Here is a 25,534-nt window from a genome sequence, read left to right on the forward strand (position 1 = left end):
CTAGATGACAAGTCGAACGACTTTGAAACAGATAGTTTACTCAATTATAGGTGAGCATGCTTGAGTCGTCAATCATCAAGATTGAGACAAATGGCTGTGCCATTAGCAATGGTGCACTGCAAGAGCCGGAAGTAAAAGATCAACAACTCAGTGAGTGACCAATGGCAGTAACACAGAAAGAGCCAAAAGTCGATCTGTTAAAAAATACTGTCTGCAACAAGATGTGACACATGGCAAGATCCGGATGTTGTACGCTCTACAACTTGGTGAGTGTGAAAAGCTCACTGAATGTGAGAAGAGTCTACCGTTTACAGCTAGTTGGACATGTCCATCTGATCTTATCCACCACTAACTAGGGTAACTATTTTGGCAGATAATAATGATGAAATGAAAGTGCTGGTATGAAAAATTTGTTCAAAATACTGAATAGCTGAGTTGCCCCAAAATATTCTGCCAATAGTGGTTTTAATGTTTACTCACCGAGAACAAAGATTGGCTGGTCTGAGTTGGAGACTGACGAAGAGAAACAGCCCCTACACTGGATACCTGAAAGAACTGCAAGGCCTGGCTGTCTCCAATAATGGAATAAGTCAGCAGGTTGTACGGAGACTGAAAATAAAGCACATTTTGATAGATAAATCAAATCTGGTAGCAAAATATGCTTCTCAATTTTTGGATATTTTCCTATAATTTTCATTCCAAAACATTACTGGGCTATCAGTCAAAACAAATGAACATTTGTTATCCCAGACTTATAGATTGGTATTCTCTATTAACTTTGCCTTTTTTTCACGACTTGTTTAATCAATGTACAGAAGCACAGTACCTATCCACTGGCCCTTGACTTAGTACTGACCAATGCCCCCAATTTAGTAATGACCAGTGCCCCTGATTTAGTACTGACCAGTGCCCCTGATTTAGTACTGACCAGAGCCCCCGATTTAGTACTGACCAGTGCCCCCAATTTAGTAATGACCAGTGCCCTGATTTAGTAATGACCAGTGCCCCTATTTAGTACTGACCAGTGCCCATGATTTAGTACTGACCAGTGCCCCTGATTTAGTACTGACCAGTGCCCCTAATTTAGTACTGACCAGTGCATCTGTATCCCGAGCCTGCAGGTTGACAATGGCTTGTCCAAGAGCGTAGTTCTCAGCAATGGACTGAACATAGGACGTCTGTAACCATTCTGGGGTCTGCAAGTTTCTGGTGACAGAAATAAACACCGTGGCATCCCCTGTCCGTCCTCCGCCATCAGTCGCTCTCACTCGCAGCTACAAGCACATACAGGAGTATAAATGACAAAAGAGGTGCATTTTACCTCTACATTATGTCGAAAAACTTCTAGTGGGAATGAACTGAAAAATAAAACTACATAACTGCAATAGTTTATCAATATACTTTAACTCTTACAGTATAGGATGCTGAGTTGTCCTTTGTCAAAGTATCTCTCACAGAAATAAGGCCACTATTTGCGTTTATGCTGAAGTAAGAAATGGCTAGACCGTCTCCAATGACTGAGTAAGTGATCGTGTTGTAGGGCGCCTGTCAAACAAAATAAGTCCACAAAAAATCAAATTGCACAAAAACCACATCAAACATCTAAATTACAAAAACTTTCACTCTTTTCATTTCCATTTTTCACTGCAACTGATGACATGTAAATGCATCAAACTTTTGCACTTACCACTGTGTCTCCATCAGTCGCCGCGACAGTGAACACGCTGCCTCCAACATTCAGATTCTGGGCAATAGTTCTAGCATACTGACCCGAGTTGGTGAATACAGGGCTCTGCGTGTTTCGGATTAGGTTAACTGTGACTGTCGCAGAGTCACTTTGCTGAGGTGTCCCTCTGTCTGTTGCCGTTACTGTCACCTTAAATCCATGCAAGTTATCATATTATTAATGACTGTTTTTGTCCTAAGCATAATTTGCATAACAACCCCCTGTGTTTTCCATACGTATTACCAATTCATCTAAAACTGATGTTTGACATACATGCATACTACACTGTACATATACACTGTATGTCAATGTAAGTATGAAAAATGTTCTCTTACCTGGTAAGATGATGGCCTGTTCACATCTGAGGTGAAGATATTTTGCAGGTACAGCACACCATTGAAAGGATTAATGTAAAACAAACCGTTGCCTGAGGTTGGATTCACACCAGCAATTGCAAAGTCCACACGGCTGTTATCAGTGTTCTATAAAACAATGTGTGTATATTTCAATTACTTACGCAGAACTGTGAAGACATTCTTACAGCGGGTCATTTCATTATCAAATTGATCTTTTTAAAAAATAATTCTGTTGGAACCATCGAGTCTGACAAGGATTAACTTTCGGTGAATTTCTGAATGATGTTCTTAAAAATTGCAGCTCACAGTTTGGAGTGAAATCACTACAGTGTATGTAAAATCTATCAATATTGGAAACATGAAACCAGAAAAAGATGGCAGTTTTGTGTACATCTTGGTTCTTCAATATCTACCTAGAGAATTATCTACTGTATGATAAATAGCATATTGAAGACTTTGGTAACTGTAAAAACTTACTGGAGTGTCATTGTCAGTCGCATCAAAGTTGGCAATTTCAGTGTTGATGCTGGCAGTCTCCGGCACATTTATTGATGTAGATGGTGATACAGAAATTTGTGGGCGGAAGTCATTTCTATCCTGTAAATTACAACATCCAAAATCACCACGACTATCTTTTAACTGATCACATTGACAAAACTGCCGCTAAAATTCATTAAAATATATTTGGAGGCAAGGGTTACATACCAGAACGGTGATCTGTACTGTGGCTGTGGCACTAGTAATGACCGTGTTTTGACCATCAGTAGTAGTCACCAAAAACTGGTAGAACTGCTTTGTCTCAAAGTCAAGAGAATTTTTGGAGAAAATTCGACCTGATCCATCTACTGTGAAAGCGAAGCCATCAGCACCCTGGTTGTTTCCATTAATGATGACATACTGAATGTTGGGAACTGCATCAGCATCAGCAGCCTGAAAATGATTGTTTCAAGGTCATAAACAGTAATATGCCAATTTTCCTTAAAAGGTCTTTACAAATGAATGTCAACAATCTCAAAAATAAAGAATGTATGGTATATACACTGTATATGTACAAATACGTTAAAGTTTGGTATGAAAATAAGACCACATTTTTCAAGAGCAGATTAACCTTCAAAAGCAATGCCTTGGCAACATTAACCTTTTCAAACACCTTGCATACATTGTATTTTGAGATTGCCATAGAAAACAAATGTTTTAGAAACATGTACTCAAGTGGGGAAACCAGTATAATAGGTCTGATTTATGCCACGCAAAAGGTTCTTAGATATTGAGAGGACAACATTTGGTTTACTGACCGACCGACCGACATACTAACCGACAGACAGAGGTGAAACCAATGTCAACATACCACAACTTGCAGGATGCTCTGGCTGACAACGTTATTCTCAGGGACAGACACAGCATAATTTGTCTCTGTGAAAATTGGCACACTGTCCTGGATGTCTTGAACATTGACAGTGACAGTGGCAGTGCCCGTTCTACTGTCAACAGCACTGTCTCTGGCCAGGACCAAAAAGTAGTAAGTTCTCTGAGTTTCATAATCCAAGGGCTGGAGGGTTGTTATTGCCCCCGTGTTGCTATTGATCGTAAATCTATAAGCAAACATTTCATATAATTAAATATTAATATCACAAATCCAGATATTTACAAAGAAAAATTATTATTCTTTTACGTGCACAAATTGATAAACGTATTTCATCTCTTAATTGCTATGTCCACTTTTTCCAAATTATTCTGCAAATCTTAGTTAATGAATTTACTCGAGACTGTTTTCTCCTAATGAACTGACAGCTCCTTAAATTAGCAGAGAAGAATTACAATGTAGAAATAACAGAGGCATGGTTACTTACTGGTTTTGGAAGGTACTGGGTGGCAGTGGTTGAATAGAGTACGAAAGAGCGGAATTTGGTGTTCCCGCTTCATCATTATCTACAGCCTGATAATTTACATAAATGTATAGTTATGTACATGTACATTGTATATGTAAATACAAATTAGTTCATCTATAGTGTTAACTTGTAGCAATCATATTAAAACTAAATTGTTCTTGTTGTCATTTAACTTTTTGTTCATTTTCATATTGAATTCCTAAATATTTATCAAGAACATCTCTAGTTCTGAATACTGATCATTTATGTCACATTAGATAAAAGAACAGTTATGATTGGTCATAATAATAACACATGTTAAACAAAACTTACAGTCACTGTTCCAACAGATAGATAAAAGAACAGTTATGATTGGTCATAATAATAACACATGTTAAACAAAACTTACAGTCACTGTTCCAACAGCCACTTGGTTGACTTGGCCTTCTTGAACACTGAATGAATATAGTTGATTGTTCAGGAACTGTGGATTGTTGTCATTGATGTCCATCATAGAAATTGACAAGGTTGCCGTGGCACTCTGAAATAATTACAAAACGCTTGTACAGGTTCTACATGGAATTGAGAGTTCAGGAAAAAACCGCCACTATAAAAATTTCAGTGACATTTTGATTAATCAACAATTAAATTTTAATTCTAAAATGCTATTTAATTGGTTAATTTGAATTTATCAACATTCTTTGTTGTATTGTGTATATTAAGTTTTCGTTAAGTCGCATTATACGACCTCCGAGAATTACTTCACAATACACGACTCCTTTGTTTCTGTTTTGTTGCTATGGCAATATTGCTCCACTAAAGAGAAAATTATTATTTTCTTTAGAATCATTAATCAAATTACATGAAATGCATTTTACTAAATTATAACGCATGAAGTCCCTACTCATTTCAAGTAATATAAAATAAACCGGGAAAATTTATAATGATCTTATAAATAAACTACTTAGCATTTTTATAATGCATAAACTGGCCCAATTTACTTACTTCATATAGTATAAAATGAACAGAATTTACTTTGATAAGAATCAAATGTAAGTCATGTACATGTATCCAGTTATCACGAATATAATGTATAAAATATGTACTATATAATGTACATTGATCATTGCCTTGCAAGTACATGTGGACGTCCTGCCTCAATTAAAGACCAATCTATTGTAAAAGTTGATATTTCCTGATCCGCTGAACATAATTGTACATGTAACTGTTCGTTAGTATTCTCTCGTAGATAAGAAATTGACGACATGCAACAAACTGGCAGTTCTTTATTTCCTATAATCTTATGAACATTGTAAAGGCAATTATTGTATAATTTATAGGTTATTGGCCAATCATGTGCCTTGGTTATTTGTAAACAGCAGTGATGTTACAAATTAGTTTGAGTAGTTCCCTGGCTTTTACAATGCAGGCTTTTAAAGCCCAGGTAATCTTTAAAAAATTCATGGAAGAATAAAAACAGACAAAATATGTAATGATTTATATCTAAAATGTGTAGAAAAATGCATACATGTCATTAGAAATTTAGTACATGGATCTCTTAAACTATGAAGTATACCCTGCTTGTAGATGTCTCTCTTGCAAACAAAATGATGACATAGTTTGGTCTCCCTTCCCGATCCAAAGTGTTTCGTGTTGAAACTATCCCACTGAAATATAATACAGCAAAGTTTACTTTCCCCCATATCATTTTAGAAATAAATGCATGAATTAAACACATGAAGGATGCCTACTTTGTGGCGTTGATGACAAAGTCAGAAATCTGGATATTGTTGAAGGAAATGTCTTGCATGGCATATGTTAATGTGTTTCCTTCTGGGTCGGAAGCCTGTCAATTTGGATACAAATAATTACAACATGCATATCTTATTTTCAATTTCCTTTATATGGAGCGCCAAATTAACATAAACTCAAATAATTGAAGATATCTTCAATTATTTGAAGATATCATCAATTCAATTATTGCTCTCTTTAATTGAATTAATGTGCGCATTAAATCAATTATTGCTCTCATCAAATGAATGCACGCTTCAATTCAATTATTGCTCTCATCAATTGAGTTAATGTGCGCATCAATTGAATTAATGAGAGCAATAATTGATTTAATGTGTGCATTAATTCAATTATTGCTCTCTTCAATTCAATTGATGTGCGCATTAATTCAATTAATGAGAGCAATAATAGATTTGATGCGAGCATTAATTCAATTATTGCTGTCTTCTATGCATTTGATGAGAGCATCAATTTAGTAGAAATATTGCTCGCAATAATTAATTTAGAGCTCAGTATAAATAATTTGATGATCTCTTTAATTCAATTGAAGATATCTTTAAATCATTTACAATGCTTTTGAATAAGAGAGCAACAATTCAATTAAAGATATCATTAATTCAATTGTGGATATGTTGAATTGAAGATATCTTTAATTATATAGTTGCTCTCTCTAAAAGAATTATTGATCTGTTCAAATGAATTAAAGATATCATTAATTCAATTGAAGAGAGCAATAATTGAATTAATGCGTGCATTAAATCAATTATTGCTCTCATCAAATGAATTAATGCGCGCATCAATTCAATTATTGCTCTCATCAATTGATTTAATGCGCGCATTATATCAATTATTGCTCTCTTCAATTGAATTGTAGCGCGCATCAATTCAATTGTTGATATCATTAATTCATTTGAATAGATCATTAATTCAATTAAAGCGCGCATCAAATCAGCTGAAGAATTAATGCTCTCATCAATTCAATTAATGAACGCAATAATTCAGAATTGAAGATATTAATTATTTGAAGAGATCTTTAATTCAATTGTTGCGCGCATCAAATGAATTGATGATATCTTCAAATAATTGAAGATATCTTCAAATAATTGAAGATATCTTCAATTATTTGAGTTTGTTAATTTGGCGCTCCATACCTTTAAGCATATGTATATATACCTGAATGTCTAATTTTATTAACATACGAATGAAGCTTTTTAGACAACCAATTTGAAGATGGATATGTATATCTTACTGGTGATGCAAACACGGAGCTGCCAACAGGAATTCCCTCACTGACTCGGATATTGTAAGTACCAGCTGTAAAGGAAGGGCCTTGGTTTACGGCAGTTCCAGTGACACCCACCACAATTACCGTTGTAGCAAACCTGAAGGAAAGTCAGCAACAGCTATATCATAAAAAATTGACATACACCTGTACAGTACTATTGCATTTTTCAGTATCTACATGTTGTTTAAACATATGTTTGTATGTACGCGTCCATTATTACATATACAATTCATAAGACCTGAAAACCAACAGCTCTTGACATGCACCTTTGATCGAGACCAGTGCCACCATCAGCAGCTCTGACAGTTATTGTGTATTGTTCGTCTCCAGACACACTTCCGATGCAGTCCACCACTCCTAGTGTACCACTGATACGGAACTTGGAAATTGCGTTGTCGTTGGGATTTTTGGAGTTACTGACGGCAGATATAGAGTAGGACACCTGTCCAAATATTCCTGTGTCTGCATCTGTCGCTTGTACCTGAAATTTTAACACCACAAATGAATTCGTTACCACGTCAAAGCACCTCCATTTAGTTTTAGATCATTCACCAGTTGTGTGGACGTTACCGTGGCCACCGTGACGCCATTGCTGGGCGTGTATCCTCCTGCACTGATGGTCGATTGATAGGCGGCAGCTGGAAATGCCGGGGCATTATCATTGGCATTGGCAACATTCACGGTCAGAGTAGCTGTGGTACTACGTCTCTCTAATGTGCTAGCTTCCCTCACAACAACCTGTGAAATACACAGAGATTAGAAATTACAATAATCCGATTTTCATGTGATACAAGACCAGACTGATTATCTTTTCATAGTCCATTACATATTTTCTATCTTGGCTCAATTCCCACCTGTCTGGTGTCAGTCCACATGACAAAAATACCCAGAGAGCAGGTATAGAATCGAGCCAACTGTTGTGTATCCCACTAACTGGGACTAACACAACAGTAGAAAGACCAAAACCACAGAGCGAGTTATTTTTAAACTGTTAAGTAACTTAAATTTATAAGATACACTTACATGTACATGTATGGTGTACAGAGTGTATTTGATAAAACCTTACCGTAAAAGTAAATTGTGAATTGGTCTCGTAGTCCAGATTACCTGCGCTGACCAAGGAAATGAACCCCTTACTATTTACAGTAAATAAGTTGGTATCAGGCACAAAGAGGTAGGTTGGGTCAGGATCTCCAGGTAACTGCAGAAATAAGATTTGTGATAGTAATATCAACCATAAAAAGGACCTTTCCTTGCAAGACAATTTCATGCATGCATGGACATCTATCATATCAAAATATAGATCGATCGCCTCTTTCTCTTATTTCTCATTTCAAACTACATGTAATTTACTTGTAACACCTGTATTAAAGAATTCTAGCAAGGACTCTGCCTCATTATCGAGTATAATTAAAGTAATTAATGAAATGGAGATAAACATACCACGTCTTGGTCAGTCACTATCAACTGTAGAGTATTTGTGCTGCCCTGAGATCTCAGTGGAGTTCCTGCATCAGCATCCTCACTGATTGTTCCGATAAAATTCCCACTAGAGCTTGTGACAACTGGGTCAAAATTATTAGTGCCACTCACTGTGATATCGACAGTGGCACGAGTACTTCGCCGATGTCCAGTTTCTTCAGAGGCCTGTTGTATAGCAAAAAAGAAAACGAGTGACTCGTCTGAACGTAATCTAGTGAACTGGTATCTTTGTAAATATTTGAAATCCGTTTACTTAGCTTTAACACCAAATATATTAGTTTTTCCACTACCATCCAAGTCAAAATTAGGGTAGTTTGGTAGGAATAAATGATAGTTTTTCTAAGACTTTATTTTAAGAGTACAGAAAGAAACATTCTGACCAATAAACTCCATTTAAGTTGCAGGTACATTAATATATTGAACATGAGGTGCTCATTTTTCACTATTGAATGCAACTTTTAAATATGCTTTGATATAAATTAACTATATGTAATTATAAGTGTCACATCTAAGAAAGACGATCTCTTAAACAATGTTAAAAATAATTTAGGGTTGGTGGTGTTTGCGGAAATGCAACAAATCTTATTTTAGGCCCAATTTTCAATGTCTGCTAGTATTTTTGCAACTTTTTGTTTCTGCTCACCCGTAAAACAAGCTTCAAAGTGCCACCAACGCTGGCTCTGTTAATGCTCTGTGTCTGGGTAATAAATGCCGAGTAGAAATTTGACCCAGTCTGTTGTTGAGTTTGCACAGAAAAGAAGGATGCATAACCACTTGGCACAGCTATTTGAAAATGTGAAAAAAATTATAATACAAGTGATAAAGGTACCAAGCATACTATCCATAAGGAAAACATGATAAAAATGCACTCAAAGCATTGGGTTTTTTTCTTCAGACAAACTTGTAATCAAATTCAGTTAGTTTAAGAGATTCTCCTTAAAGTTAATGGCATTCATTTGATAACTACATAAAAAAAACACCACTGACTTGTCTCAATATCAAACACAATAGCAGCGTTCAGCGTGTCCTTGTCCCTGGCTTGAATTGTCACTGCTTGATTAAATGGAGTTTGAGGAGGGTAAGGGAAGACAAGTAATTGTGTATTCTGTAAAAAATAATTTTCATAATATGAAATCTTGCCAAATAACATTTCCTTATTCAAATTCTATACAAGATATATATTTTAGAATTTTGAAAAAAATTCATATTTGTGTACAGGAAACATTGTCAGTAATACTGCAGAACTTAATTATGAATGTCATTGTTTTTAAACATGTATTCAAACACAATTTTAATGCATGGAAAGGAATAAGCTAATACCAGTGATGTTGATGTCGCACTACTTGTGTATCGGGGATCAAAACAGTAACCAAGGTATCGAAAACAAGTGGAATATTCAAAGGCGGGACCCAAATCATCCCCATCTATAATGGTCACAGTGAAGAACTGAGTGGAGGTTCTCCTCTCTGCTGAATTGATTGGATTGTCCTAAACAAAAACAAAAAACATATATTAGCATATATTTTATTCAAGATCCTAACTAAATTTCAGTGACAAAAACTCATCATTCATTACAGCACATAACCACATTCTGTAACTATATTGCAAAGAAATACATGTCCCTACTGGCACCAAGTCAAATCGTTTGCATAATGTTCTAAGTGCAGTCCACAGGAAATTTCAATTTGCATTTTCTTTAATTTCAATATTCAAAACATCATGTCAAGGATCTGATCATCTGCAAACAAAGATGCCTTTATCGTTGCATCAAACAACTCTTCATTTATAATACTGAGTTCTACTGCAGAGTTAGGCACAACCTCACTGGGTCATCCTTCAGTATTCTGTACAATGAAGCATGTAAAGATTGACATCTTCACTTCTACCTAGTATTTTCAATATTCACAACTTTCTACCCATGTTTCTATCAGCACTTGATGTTTCTTTTGTGTTTAAATAAAAACTGAACGATCTATAATCTTGAATATTTTTGGACAATCAGATGGATATTGTCACACAATAAATAAATACTGAAAATTAGAATAACAGAATTCAGTCAACCATGAGACTAAGTTTTACAATTTTTGTTAGAATAATTCAACTGTTATAGAAGTGAAACTTGATTCGATAACCACAAATCAGATTTTAGATTCCCAAAATCCAGAAAACCACATTCAGCATAAAGCCCCATAAATCTTATAAAAATCACTCAACTGTGATGAAACTTCAACTTGATCTGTAAACATACAGTTGTAAACAACATACAAATCTCAACTTCCTGATTCAAAGTATGGTGAAAAAAAGTCAAGAAAACAAAAAATTTAAGAAATCTATTCAACCACGAAACTAAGCCTTACAATTTTCTTTAGAATAGGCCATCTGTAACATGAGACTTGATCTGTAGCTACTCATTATGTAACAACATATCAAATTTCAGATTCCTAAGTTAAAACAGAGGGAAAATGTCAAGAAAACTGCATGTATTCGGAAGAGTACCATAAATCTTGCAAAAATCACTCAACTGTAACGAAACTTAACTTCATCTGTAAAAATACAATACTAAACAACATACCAAATTTCAGCTTACTACATGTAAATCAAAGCATAATGAAAAAAAAATCCAGAAAACTATATTTGGTACAAAGTCTCATAAATCTTGTAAAATTCACTCCACTGTAATGAAACTTAAACTTCATCCTGTTCATCTGTAAATAACTAAATGTACAGTAGTAAACCAGACACTGTACAAAATGTCTGCTTCTTAAATCAAAGAATGATAAAAAAAAAATAATAAAGTCCAGAAAACACAGATGGATGGACAGACGAGAGGGCAAACTAGTAGTTCTCATTGGTTCCACCAATAGGGGACTAAAAAGCATGAAAACTACTGGATTTCACATTACTTGAATCCTAAATTCTAGGGCCAGTGATGACTATTGTCACACTCATTCCTTTCATTGATATGTAAATTATCTTTGATACTCACTGTGGCCTGCACTTGTATAGTATACAGCTTGTTTTGGTTAGTTAATCCCTCATAATCCAGAGTCTCTTTGACAGTAACAGCTCCTGTGGTGGGGTTTATGGCAAAAAATCTGCTGCCATCAGTCTGTTACAACAAATCCATATATTAAACTCAATATTGCTACCCTACTTCATAATACAATACAAGTCTTAGATACTGCACGCGTTTTTCATCAAAACAATAACTTGAAGCCACTGAGCATTACGTACATTGAGTACATGTAGTTCTGTTTTCATGAACATGGTATATGTACTTTTTCTCATATTTTATACCACAGAAATAAAATTGCATTTTTTGGATACATCTCCATGTATTACTGCATCCAACCTCTTAAAACAGAAATCATCATGTACTTGTATGCTATACTTACAATTGTGCCATCGCCAGCAACAAAACTGAATGTTACTTGACCATTGGTGCTTTGATCAACATCTGTAGCAGTGATTTGTTGAAAGACTGTCAGTCCAATAGGTGTCAACTGAAATAAATAATCTTTAGTAAATACTTTATGATTATCCTAGTACAGCTAGTCTTACACTACTCCCTTTGAATTCCAATAGGTCTGAATAACAAGCAGGATTTGCAAAAGTATCTTTTTGATGCATATATTAATCATGTTTTCAGAAATGCTGAAAGTCTCAAAATGACTGAGTAATGTCAAGTATTTTACACAAACCTCATTGACAGATACTGCATAAGGGGTGTTTTGAAAAATGGGACTGTTGTCATTCTGGTCCAAAAACTGCACCACTAAGGAGTAGGTTCTCTGTAAATTAAGTGAAATGACACATATAATGTCACACATGTACATTAGAATATATGTTTGTAGTCAGGGGCGAAATTGTTATCTCAAAGCCAGAGTACAGAAAAAAGAGCCATAAAGGCAAGTCAGTATACAATTAGCATTGTATAAAAACCTTATAAAGCAGAATTTAAAAGATAATGCACTACATTTATACCAATTTTTTACTTGTATTTTTTTTTTTTGCATATTACAAAGCATATATGTACCACTGTGTGTTACGTCATGTGTACCTGAGTTCCTGAGGCTGCCGTACAGGTGAGAGTAAAGGTTTCGCTACTACCCACTCCAAGTGCTGAAAAAGAATTTCCCTGCAAAAAACATTGAAAGATATACTGGTGAAAACAGTAATTTATATTGATTTTTTAAACATGTTACATTGTACATATATGTATTCAACAAAGCTCCAGGGGCCACATAAGCCATCAGTCAACATACTCCTACAGCTCAACTCATTATGTAAGAACCTGAAGAAAGGAGATTTTTACGCTTCTACAGTGGACCCACTCTGACTCCAGGATCACAGTGCAAAAAGAGGTGAATCTACACTACATAAGGATACTTCCGTTAGAATTACTGTATCCATGCCATTCTTAAAATGAAAAGTTAAAAAAATCTTGTTTAAATCCAAAACTGTGGCCTTGCCTCAAGTGTGGAATGGGGGGGGGGGGGGTTACCTTTAATCTACATGATAAGATGGCTATATATACTAGATACATTGTACTACAATGTCCATTTCTTCTTCAGAAGATTTTTAACCCTAGACACACGATGTGTTCAAATTTAAGAGGATGATTTCACCTTAAGTTGACAATTCTCATCCCTGTGGTTCTTTACAAGACAATTTTTAAATATTTGTCCAATGCATTTTCGTTTAAAACTGATCCCCATGTGGCACCAACATAGCCTCGGGGATCATGATTTGAATAAACCTACTACAATATATATTGATGATGTTATATCAAATGCACACAAATTGTACCTTTGTGATTTATAAGAACATCTTTTCAAGATTTTCCAATACATTAGTAATTACATGATAAATTTGAAGCTCCTAGTGCAGCCCTATCCTATCATTGGGAATCAATGTGGTACTGACTTCTACATGCTTTCATTTTAGATCTGGTTCAGTGGTATTTAAGATTTTTAAAAAAGATTTTGGACAAAAAGAACATGACCTTTCTTTCATTTGAACATATCCAAATCCCCTTTAATGACGACACACACTTTGTGCCAAGTTTAGTTGAAATTGGCACAAAGTACATGTTTCTGGAAAAAGAAGTCAAGAAATGTGAAAAGTAAGCAATTACATATATTTTTTAATCAGAAAATCTCACTTCAGCTTCAATATTGTCTGAGTTAACTTAAGGGTTTTTGTTGTTGTTTTTTTTTAACATTTTATATTGATGCAATTAAAAGGATTTGGGAACAAGTTCTAACAACTAAAAAGTCCCTCTCCTAAGGTAAGATTTCAATTATCAAAAAAATATGAATGCACATACATCTCTGTCAACAGGCTGAATGAGACGGATATAAATTCCAGTAAAGGTATTTGGAGCACTTCTGAATACAAAATATGTATTTGGATTAAATGTTGCAGTCCCCTGTGATAGCTGCAAACTCAGTCCATTCGAGTTGAAGGTTCCACCTATTCGTATCTGCTTTGTGTAGAAGTCTGGATTGTTAGTCAAAAGAGCTGAAATGAAAAATTACAGCAATGTGTCATTTTCTCATGTTATCAAATTCACAATTTCAGCAGAAAATCTAAGAAATATTCCACAGTGACCTAGGTATATATATAAACCGATACTTAATTCAGTTACTGCAAAACTTCAGGCGTGCATATGTATGAAATGTCAATGTTGTCATTATGCAACACTATATTGCGATTTCATACACTCGGGGTTCGGGTTCATGTACGAATATTGGGTTTGAAGTGGCTATGAATAACTCATTTTTTAATAACCTGCACAGCACTCACATATCCCAAGAGTCACGTCCCTAAACCTATGAGTGGTCTACTATTAAGATTCAATATTGTGTATATTTCTAATTCATCTAGGACTTTATTTAACACATTCAATGATTAAATTTCAGGTGCCTGTGAATTGTCATTGCAACTAGGCTTAGGTGATTAGAAGGTATCAGGACAACTCGCCCCCTCTTCGGGACAACTCGCCCCCTCTCTTGAGATATCTCGCTCCTTCATATTATACATGTTTACAATTATCATTTTTGGTCTAGGTCTAAATCCAAGAAGTGTTTTAGCAAAAAGTAATGAATTTCTTAAAGATAGTATATATATCACAGACAATAAGGCGGGTTCACATAAACACCGAACTTCGTGTCTTTTTATGCAAGACGGAAGATTTTAGTGAAAATCCAGTGTTTGGGTTCAGTAAATTCATCATCACTTTTATTTACATGTAAAATATATAATTTCAGTGGAAACAAGTTAGCGTTTGGTATAGAGAGGGTATTCGCTTGGTCTACAGCTGACGTAGTATAATTATCAATAATCTGTGTCTGTTGTTAAATCTAATTGTTTGATTTCCCCCAAGCTGTTATAATTTTACTTCAAACGCTATGAGGTACTCATCATCAGAGTTCTTTGCACTTTGAAATCGCCGCATAAAAAGAATCACCCCGCGTAAAAAGAATCAGTAAAGCAAAGCCGATATAAAATTTCTAAAATGGGAATTTTATTATTTTTCAACGGGAATTAGTTGAGAAACGCATTAAAAGATAATTACATGTATCAGAATATTCATGCTTCACCTTTACACTTATGTATACTATATCGATAAAACAAAAAAGCACAAACAAACAAAACCACTCGCACACCCCCCCCCCCCAAAACCCCAAAATTTTCTCAGTATTGGAGACATTTAATCAATTACCTGAAGATCAGGAAATATAATTTTCCTTGCCAATTGATTTATGAAAAATATAACTTTTTCTGAAATGCAATAATCAAATATGTGTATAATTCTATTAGAATTTACCATTCGTGTTAATGTATGAAATAAAAAGACGTATATCTTTTTAGGGTTAAAAGTGTAAATAACACACACACACAAAATAAAAATAAAATGTGATAATATAATTATATATAATATTGGGGGCGAGTTGTCTCAAGAGAAGGGGGCGACTTGTCCTGAGAGAGGGCGAGTTGTCCTAAGAGGGGGTGAGTTGTCTTGAGGGCGAGTTGTCTTGGGGGCGAGTTGTCCAGCATTCGATTAGAAACATTTATCAACGTCGAACGAAATCCAAGATGAATTCTTTTCAGATTTTGGAAGCATGATTTCTTTCGATACAGGCATAATAACACATAACCTAGTCATTATATTCATTGTACAGACTATTTTCTGTGAATTTTGTCTGGGTAGTGGGTTAGGCTAGTTCAATCAACTTACTTTGTGTGTCTGCCTCTGGTACTTGAACGGTCAATGTATTTCCTGAGATACTATCCAGTGGTTGACATTCTGCAAGTGACAACAGTTGTGTTATATTTATCAAAATTCAATATCACATGATCACATCTGTAAACGCCAGGTAAATGCAACTAGACATAAAATTAAATTTTGTAGCATAAGGTTCAAATATGGCGGCAACGTCAAATGCATTCCGATCCCGAGGTTTATTTTTACCTTGTGCCTCCGCAACCCACAAGAAGAAACATATCACGAAAACGGTCCTCATCATCGCACCGCCTTCCATGGTGCGGTACTGTTGACCCACCCTGTATAAAATCATTATATACAAATGACATGAACATATCAAAATCATAGTAAAATAGAGAATCACAATAATAATGTACTCCGGGGAGTTGGAACTTTGTTGATACTTTGCAAGTGCTCTGTTGAAATATATCTAATCACATCTGCGAATATTGAGAATTCGAGATGGGTCTACCTTGAAAAACTTGTCCAAGGGAAATACAACTTCATCCATGTAATCTGATTTTTATTATTATTATTAATTTATTTTTTTAGTTTTTCGTAGATATGCATTTTTGTCAAATATGAGCTAGGTGACACCAGAGACATTATATAATTTGTGTCTCTGTTGACACCCTTTGGATACGCGCAAATCCATTCTATAAAGCACCACCACCACCACCCCCAACCACCTCAATTCTCTCTTCCTAGGCATTTCTTAAGTTCTATGATTTTTTCTCTCTCTACATAAATGTAATATCAGCGGTAATACCATATATATATATGTGTGTGTGCATTGATCAGCTCTTCACCAAAGAAAATAGGGGAGGATGTGGTACTTTATGCTCGATTACCTGGTGTGTATTGTATTGTTCATTTCCAAAAGCAGTACTGCAGCCATTAACACTGATCATTGATAAAGCCTATAAGGCCTAGGTTTAGAACATTAGAACAGTCTGATTTCAGGTACTAATGTACATAGGCGTAGCTTGGGTTCGAATATTACCGAGGCAGGGGGTCTGGGGTTTTTTGTTTTTTTTTTACCGAGGCAGCTGCCTCGGTTGCCTCAATGGAAGTTACGCCACTGACGTACATGATAGACTCAAGTTACAAAAACGTAGCAGGGGCATATTCTGAGACAATTCTCTCTCTCTCTCTCTCTCCCCCCTCTCTCTCTCTTTTAAAGTAGTCAACATAAAGAGGACACCCGGCGATTCTCCTCTGGCTATCGGTCAGCGCAATTACCATACTAAAAATGGCAGCCTGACAGTATTGAGAAAAGATTTCGCTTCAGCTTTACTAACTATTAATGAGGCTAGGCATCATGTAGTCATTGGGAAAAGATCAGGTACAAAGATTTTAAACAGTTCATGTCGAGACATCGCCACACAGTTCAAGGATAAAAATATTCATGCGTAAAGGATTTTAAGTACCAGCGCACATAAAAAGAATCTTGTGTAATCGCACCATAAAAAAGTTTCTTGGAGATATTTCTTATTTCAATTAGATTTTTAAAACGAAAGATAATTGTATTTCTTAAATTTATTACTATTTCCTAACATCATGTTGATATTGTAAATCTAACAACAGGCATAAGCAACAAAATGCAACAGCCATACTATTCACAATAATTGTATTGTATAGACACTCTTTCAAAATATTGTATAGAATGGAAGTTGCATGTAAACTTAGAAAAAACAAAGGTTATGGTTTGTTCTACCAGGAAAACAAAGATCAATTATGGATTTTATTATAACAATTCTACTATAGATGTAACTGATAAGTACAAATATCTTGGTATAATTTTACAATCAAATGGCAATTTAAAACATGCCTGTGAGGATCTTGCTGCTAGAGCCAGAAAAGCTTACTTTGCCTTGAAGCGTAAACTACCTTTTGGCTCTGATCTCTCACCAAACTTGTGGTTAAAACTATATGAATCAATTATTGTCCCAATTTTAACATACTCCTCAGAAATTTGGATCTCTGACTTTAATGCAAACCCCAATAATTTTGATAAAACTCCTTTTGAAAAAATTCAGAATTTTATCTTGAAAAACATCTTAGGTGTACATAATAAAGCATCAAACTTGGCAACAAAAATGGAATTAGGTGTTCTCCCTATTCATGCCAAAATATACCAGCTTGCTATTAAATACTATTCTAGATTGGAAAATTTAGCAAAATCTAATGATAATCACAATGTTTTACTAAGGAATGCTTACTTGGAAGATGTACACTTGGCTAGTGAAAATAAAAAATGCTGGCAAACTTGTATAAAATCAATACAGAAGATGTTAAATGTTAACGTTGACACTGAATGTAAAATGTTTATTCCTAAACTTAAAAAATTCTTTGAAAATAAATTCTTTTCTGAACTTCAACATATTAACAACACTCAAAGTGGTAAGCTCTCATTTTATAGTACATTATTCAACCATGATGTTATGAAACTAGAAATCCAACCATATTTATGTCTTCCACTTCCTAAGAATTTAGTTTCTTATCTTACCAAATTAGGAATAAGTGCACATAAGTTGTATGTAGAAACAGGTCGATATTGTAATCCTGTCATTCCTAGAGAAAATAGATTTTGTTTTCATTGTCAAACTATTGTTGAAGATGAAAAACATTTTTTACTTGATTGTCCTGTGTATGAACATATTAGAAAAATGCATTCAAAACTACTAGATATTAATACCTTATTTTGTTTACTAAATCCACATAACCTTGTATCTACAAAACAAACCTGTCTATACATCAGAGACTGTTTTAATGTTAGAAATAAGTTTTCAACAGTTTGATATTTTGTAATGTATCAATATATATGTGTATCTATGTATGGCTAACAACACATTCTTATATAATGTGCTTTAGTGCCAATAAAGAATTGAATTGAATTGAATTGTATTTCTTAAATTTATCACTATTTCATAACAGCATGTTAATACAACAGCCGTACTATTTTATTGTCCAAGAAAGTTTATACATATAAAAGATCGAACTTTTCAAGAATTTGAAACTAACATTTCATGAAATGGGGGGTTGGGGGTTGGTTATACACCCCTATATGGCAGTACATGATATATATATCACAGGGTTGTAAATCCCGTTACCACCCTCTAGATCCGCCACTGCAAACAGATTTGAAATTGAAAGTAATGAAATTGCACGTACAATGTATCTCATTTCTTGAATGTTGGATTAGATCCCACTCATTAAAGTTCGTGTCATGTTTGTAAATGATAAGTTAGTTTTTTATTCTTGTCATTAATGATATCCCTATTCAAGGAAGCCTCGGGTTTTTTGTATTTTTTTTAAAGGGGGGGGGGGGGGGGGGGAGGAGCCGGAGGACTTGTATTCATAATGGTTCAAAATTCTTGTCAAAAAAGTCATCATTTACCAAAACTTCTAAATTGGAGGTGGGGTGGGTGTCGTTCTTCACTATATGGGTTCAGTTCAAGCTTACATTGTTACCATTTTATCAATACTAATTTTGAAAAGCGGATGATCAGCCATTATATCTTGCTTTGCATTTGAAGTTTTGAACATAACTTTGTATGTAAAAACAACGGAAAATGAAAGTTATCGCAAAATAAAGTAGAGAGGGGTTTCTACGTGCCTGCTACAATTTCTCTCAAACATAAACTATACTTCCATGGGAAGAGACACAGCTCGTGCAAACAAATTGACCCTGAAGTGTGGTGTCCGAATAATACTGCATCGAATTTTATGGTCCATCACCATGCGAGCTACCTGCATGGTATGAGTCGGGCGCACTAGTACGGGTTCAAAGGATTTTAGTTTCTCAAATTCATTTCTTTATATCATTATTAATGTCAATGCCATTTTCCATAAAAAAAACAACTGTTATCAGATTTAACATAACATTTTAACACCAGGTAACTCTTTGAAGTAAACATTTTATAACTATTACAAGAAAAGGATTCCTATCCATTAAGACTGTAATTTTCACATGACCATTTTCAGTGTAATAAATATTACCTTTGATGTGGTGTTGAAATGGGCAATGCGTTTATAGTGGGTGAACGTTAGGAATCCAGCACTCGCACTAGTCATGCACTAAGTGGCTGCACAATATGTTCCATGTAATACATACAATAATATCATATACAATAGTTCAAGTCGCAGGACTGATCTTTTATTGTATGTGTATTTTTATATATATGTATACAGATAACAAATCTAATTGGCAAATACAATACCCCTAACCCGAAGGGGGTAAGTTATGTAAAAATACATGACGTACGTAATGAATAACGATGATATTGTATTGTACAATGTATAAAAAAAACTTAGCATTATGTTTTAAGGTTGTTTGTATTGCGGGAGTACAAAACACTGGAAGCCTGGACAGTAAAACTAGACAATTACTCCTAACCATTTAACTTGATGTTCAGGTTATCACTAAGAAACATCAATAACTGTAATGTAGAGAGTTAAGATCCACCCCATAGTAAATAAGTGAACGAGTGACTGGAACTCGTAAAACTAACACTAATTATAATAATGATATCAAACAGGATTTTAAAAAAAAGTATCATTCCACCAAATTGACTAGTTGTGTGTTTTACATGGTCTGCCCTCCTTGGTTCTCTCCGCTAGTTCTCTGTATACTGTTTGTATCTATGCATTATATGATACCATGCACCTCATGTACTATTTTGTGGTTTTGAGTCATCTCAGCTCCGAGGACCCATGACATTCACACCTGATGCCGAGCGTTTGGCGATGGAACTCTCACTACCTGTTTTAACGACTTGGTCTGTCACGGCCGGGATTCGTGCCCCGCTCTTCTGCACGCGGGGCGAACGCTCTACCTCTAGACCACTGCGGCGGTTACTGTGTGTGTGTGTATGCATTATATGATAGCACGCACCACATGTGCCATTTTGTGGTTTTGAATTGAACCCAGAGCTTCTACCAGTGTAGTTACATAATGCAGACAATGACGAATTTAATCACGGAGTAAAGGAATACACTCTGAAATTGCTATCAACAAGGTATGGGTTTCAGTGTTTGACTACACAGCTGGTTTTAGACTGGAAAAGTAAGTATAAAATAGATCATTATCGTGTGTGTACATGTATTCGTAGAAAGGCAAAAAACAAAAACAAAAATGAAATAAAAAAAATAAATTACCTGATCCCAACCAAAACCAAATAGGAAACAACCGATTTTTATTAATCTGACACGTGACACAATAAAGATGTTCGTTGCATTGTAAATACAAAATTGACACCGTCTTACCCATGATCAGATAATGAATCAAATTAATTTTTCTTTTGTTCCCAGGTATGCGTGTGAGAACATTTTTGAACCAGGTCTCGGTGAATACATAATGGATTATACAATATTTACCGTGTGACCTTTATATTAAATGAAAGAGAGAGAAAATATCAATGATGTACAGTCTTTTCAATATTTAAATGCCTCGGTGTTTTCAGCTCTATAATCATTTAACAGTGAACCAAAATTTCTTGATGGTATACCTTTGAATTGTAATAGGTATACCCCTTGCTTTTCATTTATTGAAAATTAAATAAGAATTGGTCGGTGATCTTTTTTTTAACACGAATCAGTGGCTCCAGGCCACATCACATCACTCATATCAGATCCCGCCAAAAAGACCCCCTCCCTTTTTTTTGTTGTTGCAATTTTGTCGAAAATATGGAGATTTTGTGCAAAATTTCAGAAATATATTTTTTATTCCGAAAAAAAATACAGAAAATAAAGAACTATTGCTAAATTTTCTTGCAACGAGTGCTCATAAGTAAAAATTACTCTTAGCAGTAATTTAGTGTTATTCATAATCTACATTATTTATTTTTCATTTCCTTTTTTTTTTTAACAGCTTCATGTGAAGTAAATATAAGATAGTCCGCGATACAATACACCTGAATCCCATTCATAGCATATTACTACCAAAGCGATTTTTAACAAATGATAAACAAATGTTTGCTTTTCTATCCTATTGGACTTTAGATAAAGTTCTTTCCTTCAATAGATTGACATACCCGGATAATTATGCTGAATTCTATTTTCTGCTTCACTGATCATTGATACGAAGTGAATGAAAATCCCTCGAGGATTTTTGCAATTGTCCTATTATAAAAACCCATTGAAGACCTATAACATTTTATTATTATAGAGCAGTCAGACCTTACAATTAAATGATCGCCTCGATCTTTACTGGCTTTCAACAGACATAAACTTCCATTGAAGAACAGATTCTTTATCATTGCTTCACTGACTGTTTAGGAAAGACAGGACATTCACAGAGTCGTTTAATTTTTCTAGAATTACAAGACATTATGGCCAAGGTCTCTCCGTTTCCCATCTGTAAAATATTGTGTTAACTATTACCATAGACAATTATGCTAGTTGAAGTTCTCGGGGGGGGGGGGGGGGGGGGGGGGGCTACAGATTCACCCCTTTTAGAAACCTTCGATATACAGCACAGTTTTTTCTACGCACGATTGAGGTCTTCTTGCATCGCTGTATCAAAATCTTTGATCCTATCATTTTCATGCCCCCCCCCCCCCCTTTCGAGAGCACCAGTTCTGCAGCTACAGTTTTGCATGCTTATTAGAATTACTAAATTGAATGACTACCCTGATCTGAACTCAATACAAACCACAATAAAGAGTAGATTTTTTGAATTATGGCTATGGTGAAATGAGCTTGATCACATGTCTTTTAAAAGCCCTCGGAGAGCCAGAAAGCTGTGTATCTGATCACTGAGAAAATACATGTATATATAAACTTTCCCCACCATGCACGCTTTAAACTAATGTGGCTTTGAAATAATCATTAGTAATTTATGGACAAATTACATGTTTGTGAATGTTTGAGATTGAGAGAGATTGAGAGAGAGAGAGAGAGAGAGAGAGAGAGAGAGAGAGAGGGAGAGAGAGATATCAACGTAAGAATTCAATATATATATTAATGCATAAGATTTTATTGAAGACCCAGACTTAGGTCCTCTACGTTAAACTATGTATGCACTAAGCATACACTACACCATGGTATTCACCATCCCTATTTAGCTGCGACATGGCAAATAAACATCTGAACATAACTTGCATATACTTTACAGTTCATGGAACTGAGTGGGGAATCAGTTTCCTCGTTTTTTTTGGCAAACACTTTTAACTTTCGCAAGATACTACGTAAATGTATGGCTGATCATTATTTGCTTAGTAATTTATTTTTAAACGAAGCGCAAAATATGATTTACTATCAAACATGTGTTAACGATTATAAAATTTAAGCCTTGAATCGGGCGTTCCTCTCTCGCATTGTAATTAACAGATTATCAAAACTTACAGTACACTTGGGGGTGAAATGCAAAACATGTGGGTTAAAAATAAAGAGTTGTAATTAAAATATCTTATTTGAAAAAAGTATAGAAAATATAATTAAATAAAAGGTCTCACCTTGTCTTGGTCAGTATATTTAGGAGCGGTCAGTCCAGAACGCTGCCTTCTCCTTAATTGTCCGAACGATTTAAATCTACTACACAAGCATGAGTTTTCAGTCTGGGCAATCAATAGCTACAACGAATCAGTACCCGTTGAAGACCAGAAAAACCGGTTGTTTCCTTATATGGCAAATCGATTCTCTTCACAAGTTTTTCAATGGCCATCCGATTGTTGGGTTTAGATTTCGAAAGCCTGGTTTAGAAATATCTCTTATCTTTGCGTAAAATATTATTAAACTCTGTGGGGCGTGAATATGGAAAGTGCTTAGGTAGATGGGTCTCTCATTGATGAGTGCACGGAGTTAGAATTAAAAATGGTTAATTAAAATGGCATATTTATCGAATTTCTTATATGTATGTCTTTCATTGCAGTAATTTAATGTTATACGAATGAAAGAAATGGAATGATTTTACAAAGCCACACATAACTTTTTTGGAGAGAGATATTTATCATACATTTACTATGTAAATTTAACAAAATTTTTGCTCCCAGCCCCTATTCCAGTTTCTCTAGTTATTCTATTCAATCGAAGTATCATGTGCCCTTTACTCTGAAACATTATTTGAAATAATGCTTCATAAACAATATATATTTAGATTTTCCGAGTCGGCAAAATCGCTGTACCTCTTTACAATGTTCATTATCGTAACTAGAAGCAAATATCAGGCCCATTGTAATAAAAAGAGCAGTATCTTATTAAAACTTGCTGGTCACAACTGGAATCGATGAAGAATCAGCATATTATGAAAAAAAGATTACTCACAACGTGGACATTTCGGACCCCCCCCCCCTTCAATGACCTTGATCTTATGCATTCGACTTTTTAAAAGTGGCATCTATGCCAGTATGAAAATTTCAGTCGAAATCTTTGAAATTTTTACTTTGCCCTCCTCTGACTTTGGACTTTTAGATTTGACCTTGAAAATCCAAATATCCTAAGGATTCCTGGAAGTTTGGAAAATCGTTTGAGAAAGTAAACGCAAGGGCAAAACACACATCCAAACGCACATGTAGCGTGAGTTTCATCTCCATCGCCAATACAATAAAAGTAAAGAATTAATTTCAAATGAAATCCGAACATCAATTCAGAATACATTTACTATAACGCCAATGATACTTGGATGTGTAGCTAAGAATATTCAAGATTTTAAAACTGCTCTTGTTGTTTTGTCTTTTTTAGTCAGCAAATTCATGTTCGTTGCAGTTAGACCATTTGAAAAGAAAACGTATGTCAAATTTTGCACCTTCTGTAGAGAGACATTCCAACAGTGGCGTAGCTTCCATTGAGGCAACCGAGGCAGCTGCCTCGGTAAAAAAAACAACCCACCTTTTACGTTGTTAAAATGTCGATAGCTTCTGGGGGGCACAGCCCCCCAGACCCCCTGCCTCGGTAATATTCGAACCCAAGCTACGCCTATGCATTCCAATTGCTAGTTGTTTAAAATTTTCTTTTATAAAGGAACAGGTTTGATATCTTTTGTTAAAGTCAGAGCTATAGAAAGTAATTTAGCCACTAGTGCATATTTCATTGTGGTGTTACGTTGTCCTATTTCAGGTTCCAAAGCATTGCTGTCAGTTATTCTGTATGGTATAGTGTTTCACATTGACTCTCTTATCCACCTCACGCCACCCCCCCACACCCCCAATAATAAATGAAGAAGACAATAAAAGGGAGTGCATTGTTGCGCATGCGTGTATTAAATCCACGTTTCGTAACGTTTGGTAGCACTGCATTTTCGTAATTTAGAAAAATGTAATGTCTACTGAGTCAAAATTTCTTGTTACATTGGTTACATTTATTACTGAAAGCTCCAACCTGTCAATAAAAAATGAGAAAGATTTGCTTGCACCGAGGATATACCGACTTAAATTCTAAAAAAAAAAACACCTTAAGGTCAATTAAAATTCTTCAAGCTGTTCTCAGTTTTCTATCCAGAAACGGATCTATTTCATTTAATAATTGCTCTGGCAATGAGAATGGTATGCCCTCGATTTAAACAGGTTTTTTTTTTTTTGGTTGTAATTTTGTGGTCAACGGTCTAAAAATAATTTAAATCTGTAAAAGAATTATTGCAGGTTTAAACACCAGGTTCTTTTCAGTACGTAAAAACTTATGGTCTAATTCTTCTTTCAAACATAACCGGTTATTTGTAACAGGATGAGCTGTCTAGTGTGCATTGTATACATGTACAACACATTTGTTTCTCAGAACCAGACGACCTTGTAGATGAAAGAAAAAGAGAACAATGTACCA

At 35.0% G+C, this 25,534-nt stretch overlaps 1 protein-coding gene across 1 annotated transcript in view; it reads right to left on the reverse strand.

Moving 5' to 3' along the window:
* Window positions 1-23,376, reverse strand: part of LOC125668751 (uncharacterized) — a 92,986-nt gene extending 69,610 nt beyond the window's left edge. The window contains exons 1-28 of the mRNA XM_056162511.1: window positions 23,236-23,376; window positions 15,986-16,077; window positions 15,752-15,820; window positions 13,838-14,031; window positions 12,569-12,646; window positions 12,210-12,299; window positions 11,904-12,011; window positions 11,495-11,617; window positions 9,829-9,996; window positions 9,496-9,613; window positions 9,152-9,291; window positions 8,470-8,673; window positions 8,093-8,227; window positions 7,597-7,764; window positions 7,293-7,507; window positions 6,991-7,123; window positions 5,702-5,796; window positions 5,527-5,617; window positions 4,360-4,491; window positions 3,933-4,018; window positions 3,431-3,674; window positions 2,788-3,012; window positions 2,560-2,679; window positions 2,062-2,208; window positions 1,688-1,876; window positions 1,414-1,545; window positions 1,095-1,274; window positions 481-609 (exon numbers count right to left, since the gene is read on the reverse strand). Coding sequence (XP_056018486.1) covers window positions 481-609; window positions 1,095-1,274; window positions 1,414-1,545; window positions 1,688-1,876; window positions 2,062-2,208; window positions 2,560-2,679; window positions 2,788-3,012; window positions 3,431-3,674; window positions 3,933-4,018; window positions 4,360-4,491; window positions 5,527-5,617; window positions 5,702-5,796; window positions 6,991-7,123; window positions 7,293-7,507; window positions 7,597-7,764; window positions 8,093-8,227; window positions 8,470-8,673; window positions 9,152-9,291; window positions 9,496-9,613; window positions 9,829-9,996; window positions 11,495-11,617; window positions 11,904-12,011; window positions 12,210-12,299; window positions 12,569-12,646; window positions 13,838-14,031; window positions 15,752-15,820; window positions 15,986-16,055 — 3,783 coding nt within the window. The 5' untranslated portion in view covers window positions 16,056-16,077; window positions 23,236-23,376. The remainder of the gene's footprint in view (window positions 1-480; window positions 610-1,094; window positions 1,275-1,413; window positions 1,546-1,687; window positions 1,877-2,061; window positions 2,209-2,559; window positions 2,680-2,787; window positions 3,013-3,430; window positions 3,675-3,932; window positions 4,019-4,359; window positions 4,492-5,526; window positions 5,618-5,701; window positions 5,797-6,990; window positions 7,124-7,292; window positions 7,508-7,596; window positions 7,765-8,092; window positions 8,228-8,469; window positions 8,674-9,151; window positions 9,292-9,495; window positions 9,614-9,828; window positions 9,997-11,494; window positions 11,618-11,903; window positions 12,012-12,209; window positions 12,300-12,568; window positions 12,647-13,837; window positions 14,032-15,751; window positions 15,821-15,985; window positions 16,078-23,235) is intronic.
* Between the last annotated feature and the right edge of the window lie 2,158 nt (window positions 23,377-25,534).

The sequence above is a fragment of the Ostrea edulis genome, chromosome 4 (genome assembly GCF_947568905.1).
Source record: "Ostrea edulis chromosome 4, xbOstEdul1.1, whole genome shotgun sequence".
NCBI lineage: Eukaryota > Metazoa > Mollusca > Bivalvia > Ostreida > Ostreidae > Ostrea > Ostrea edulis.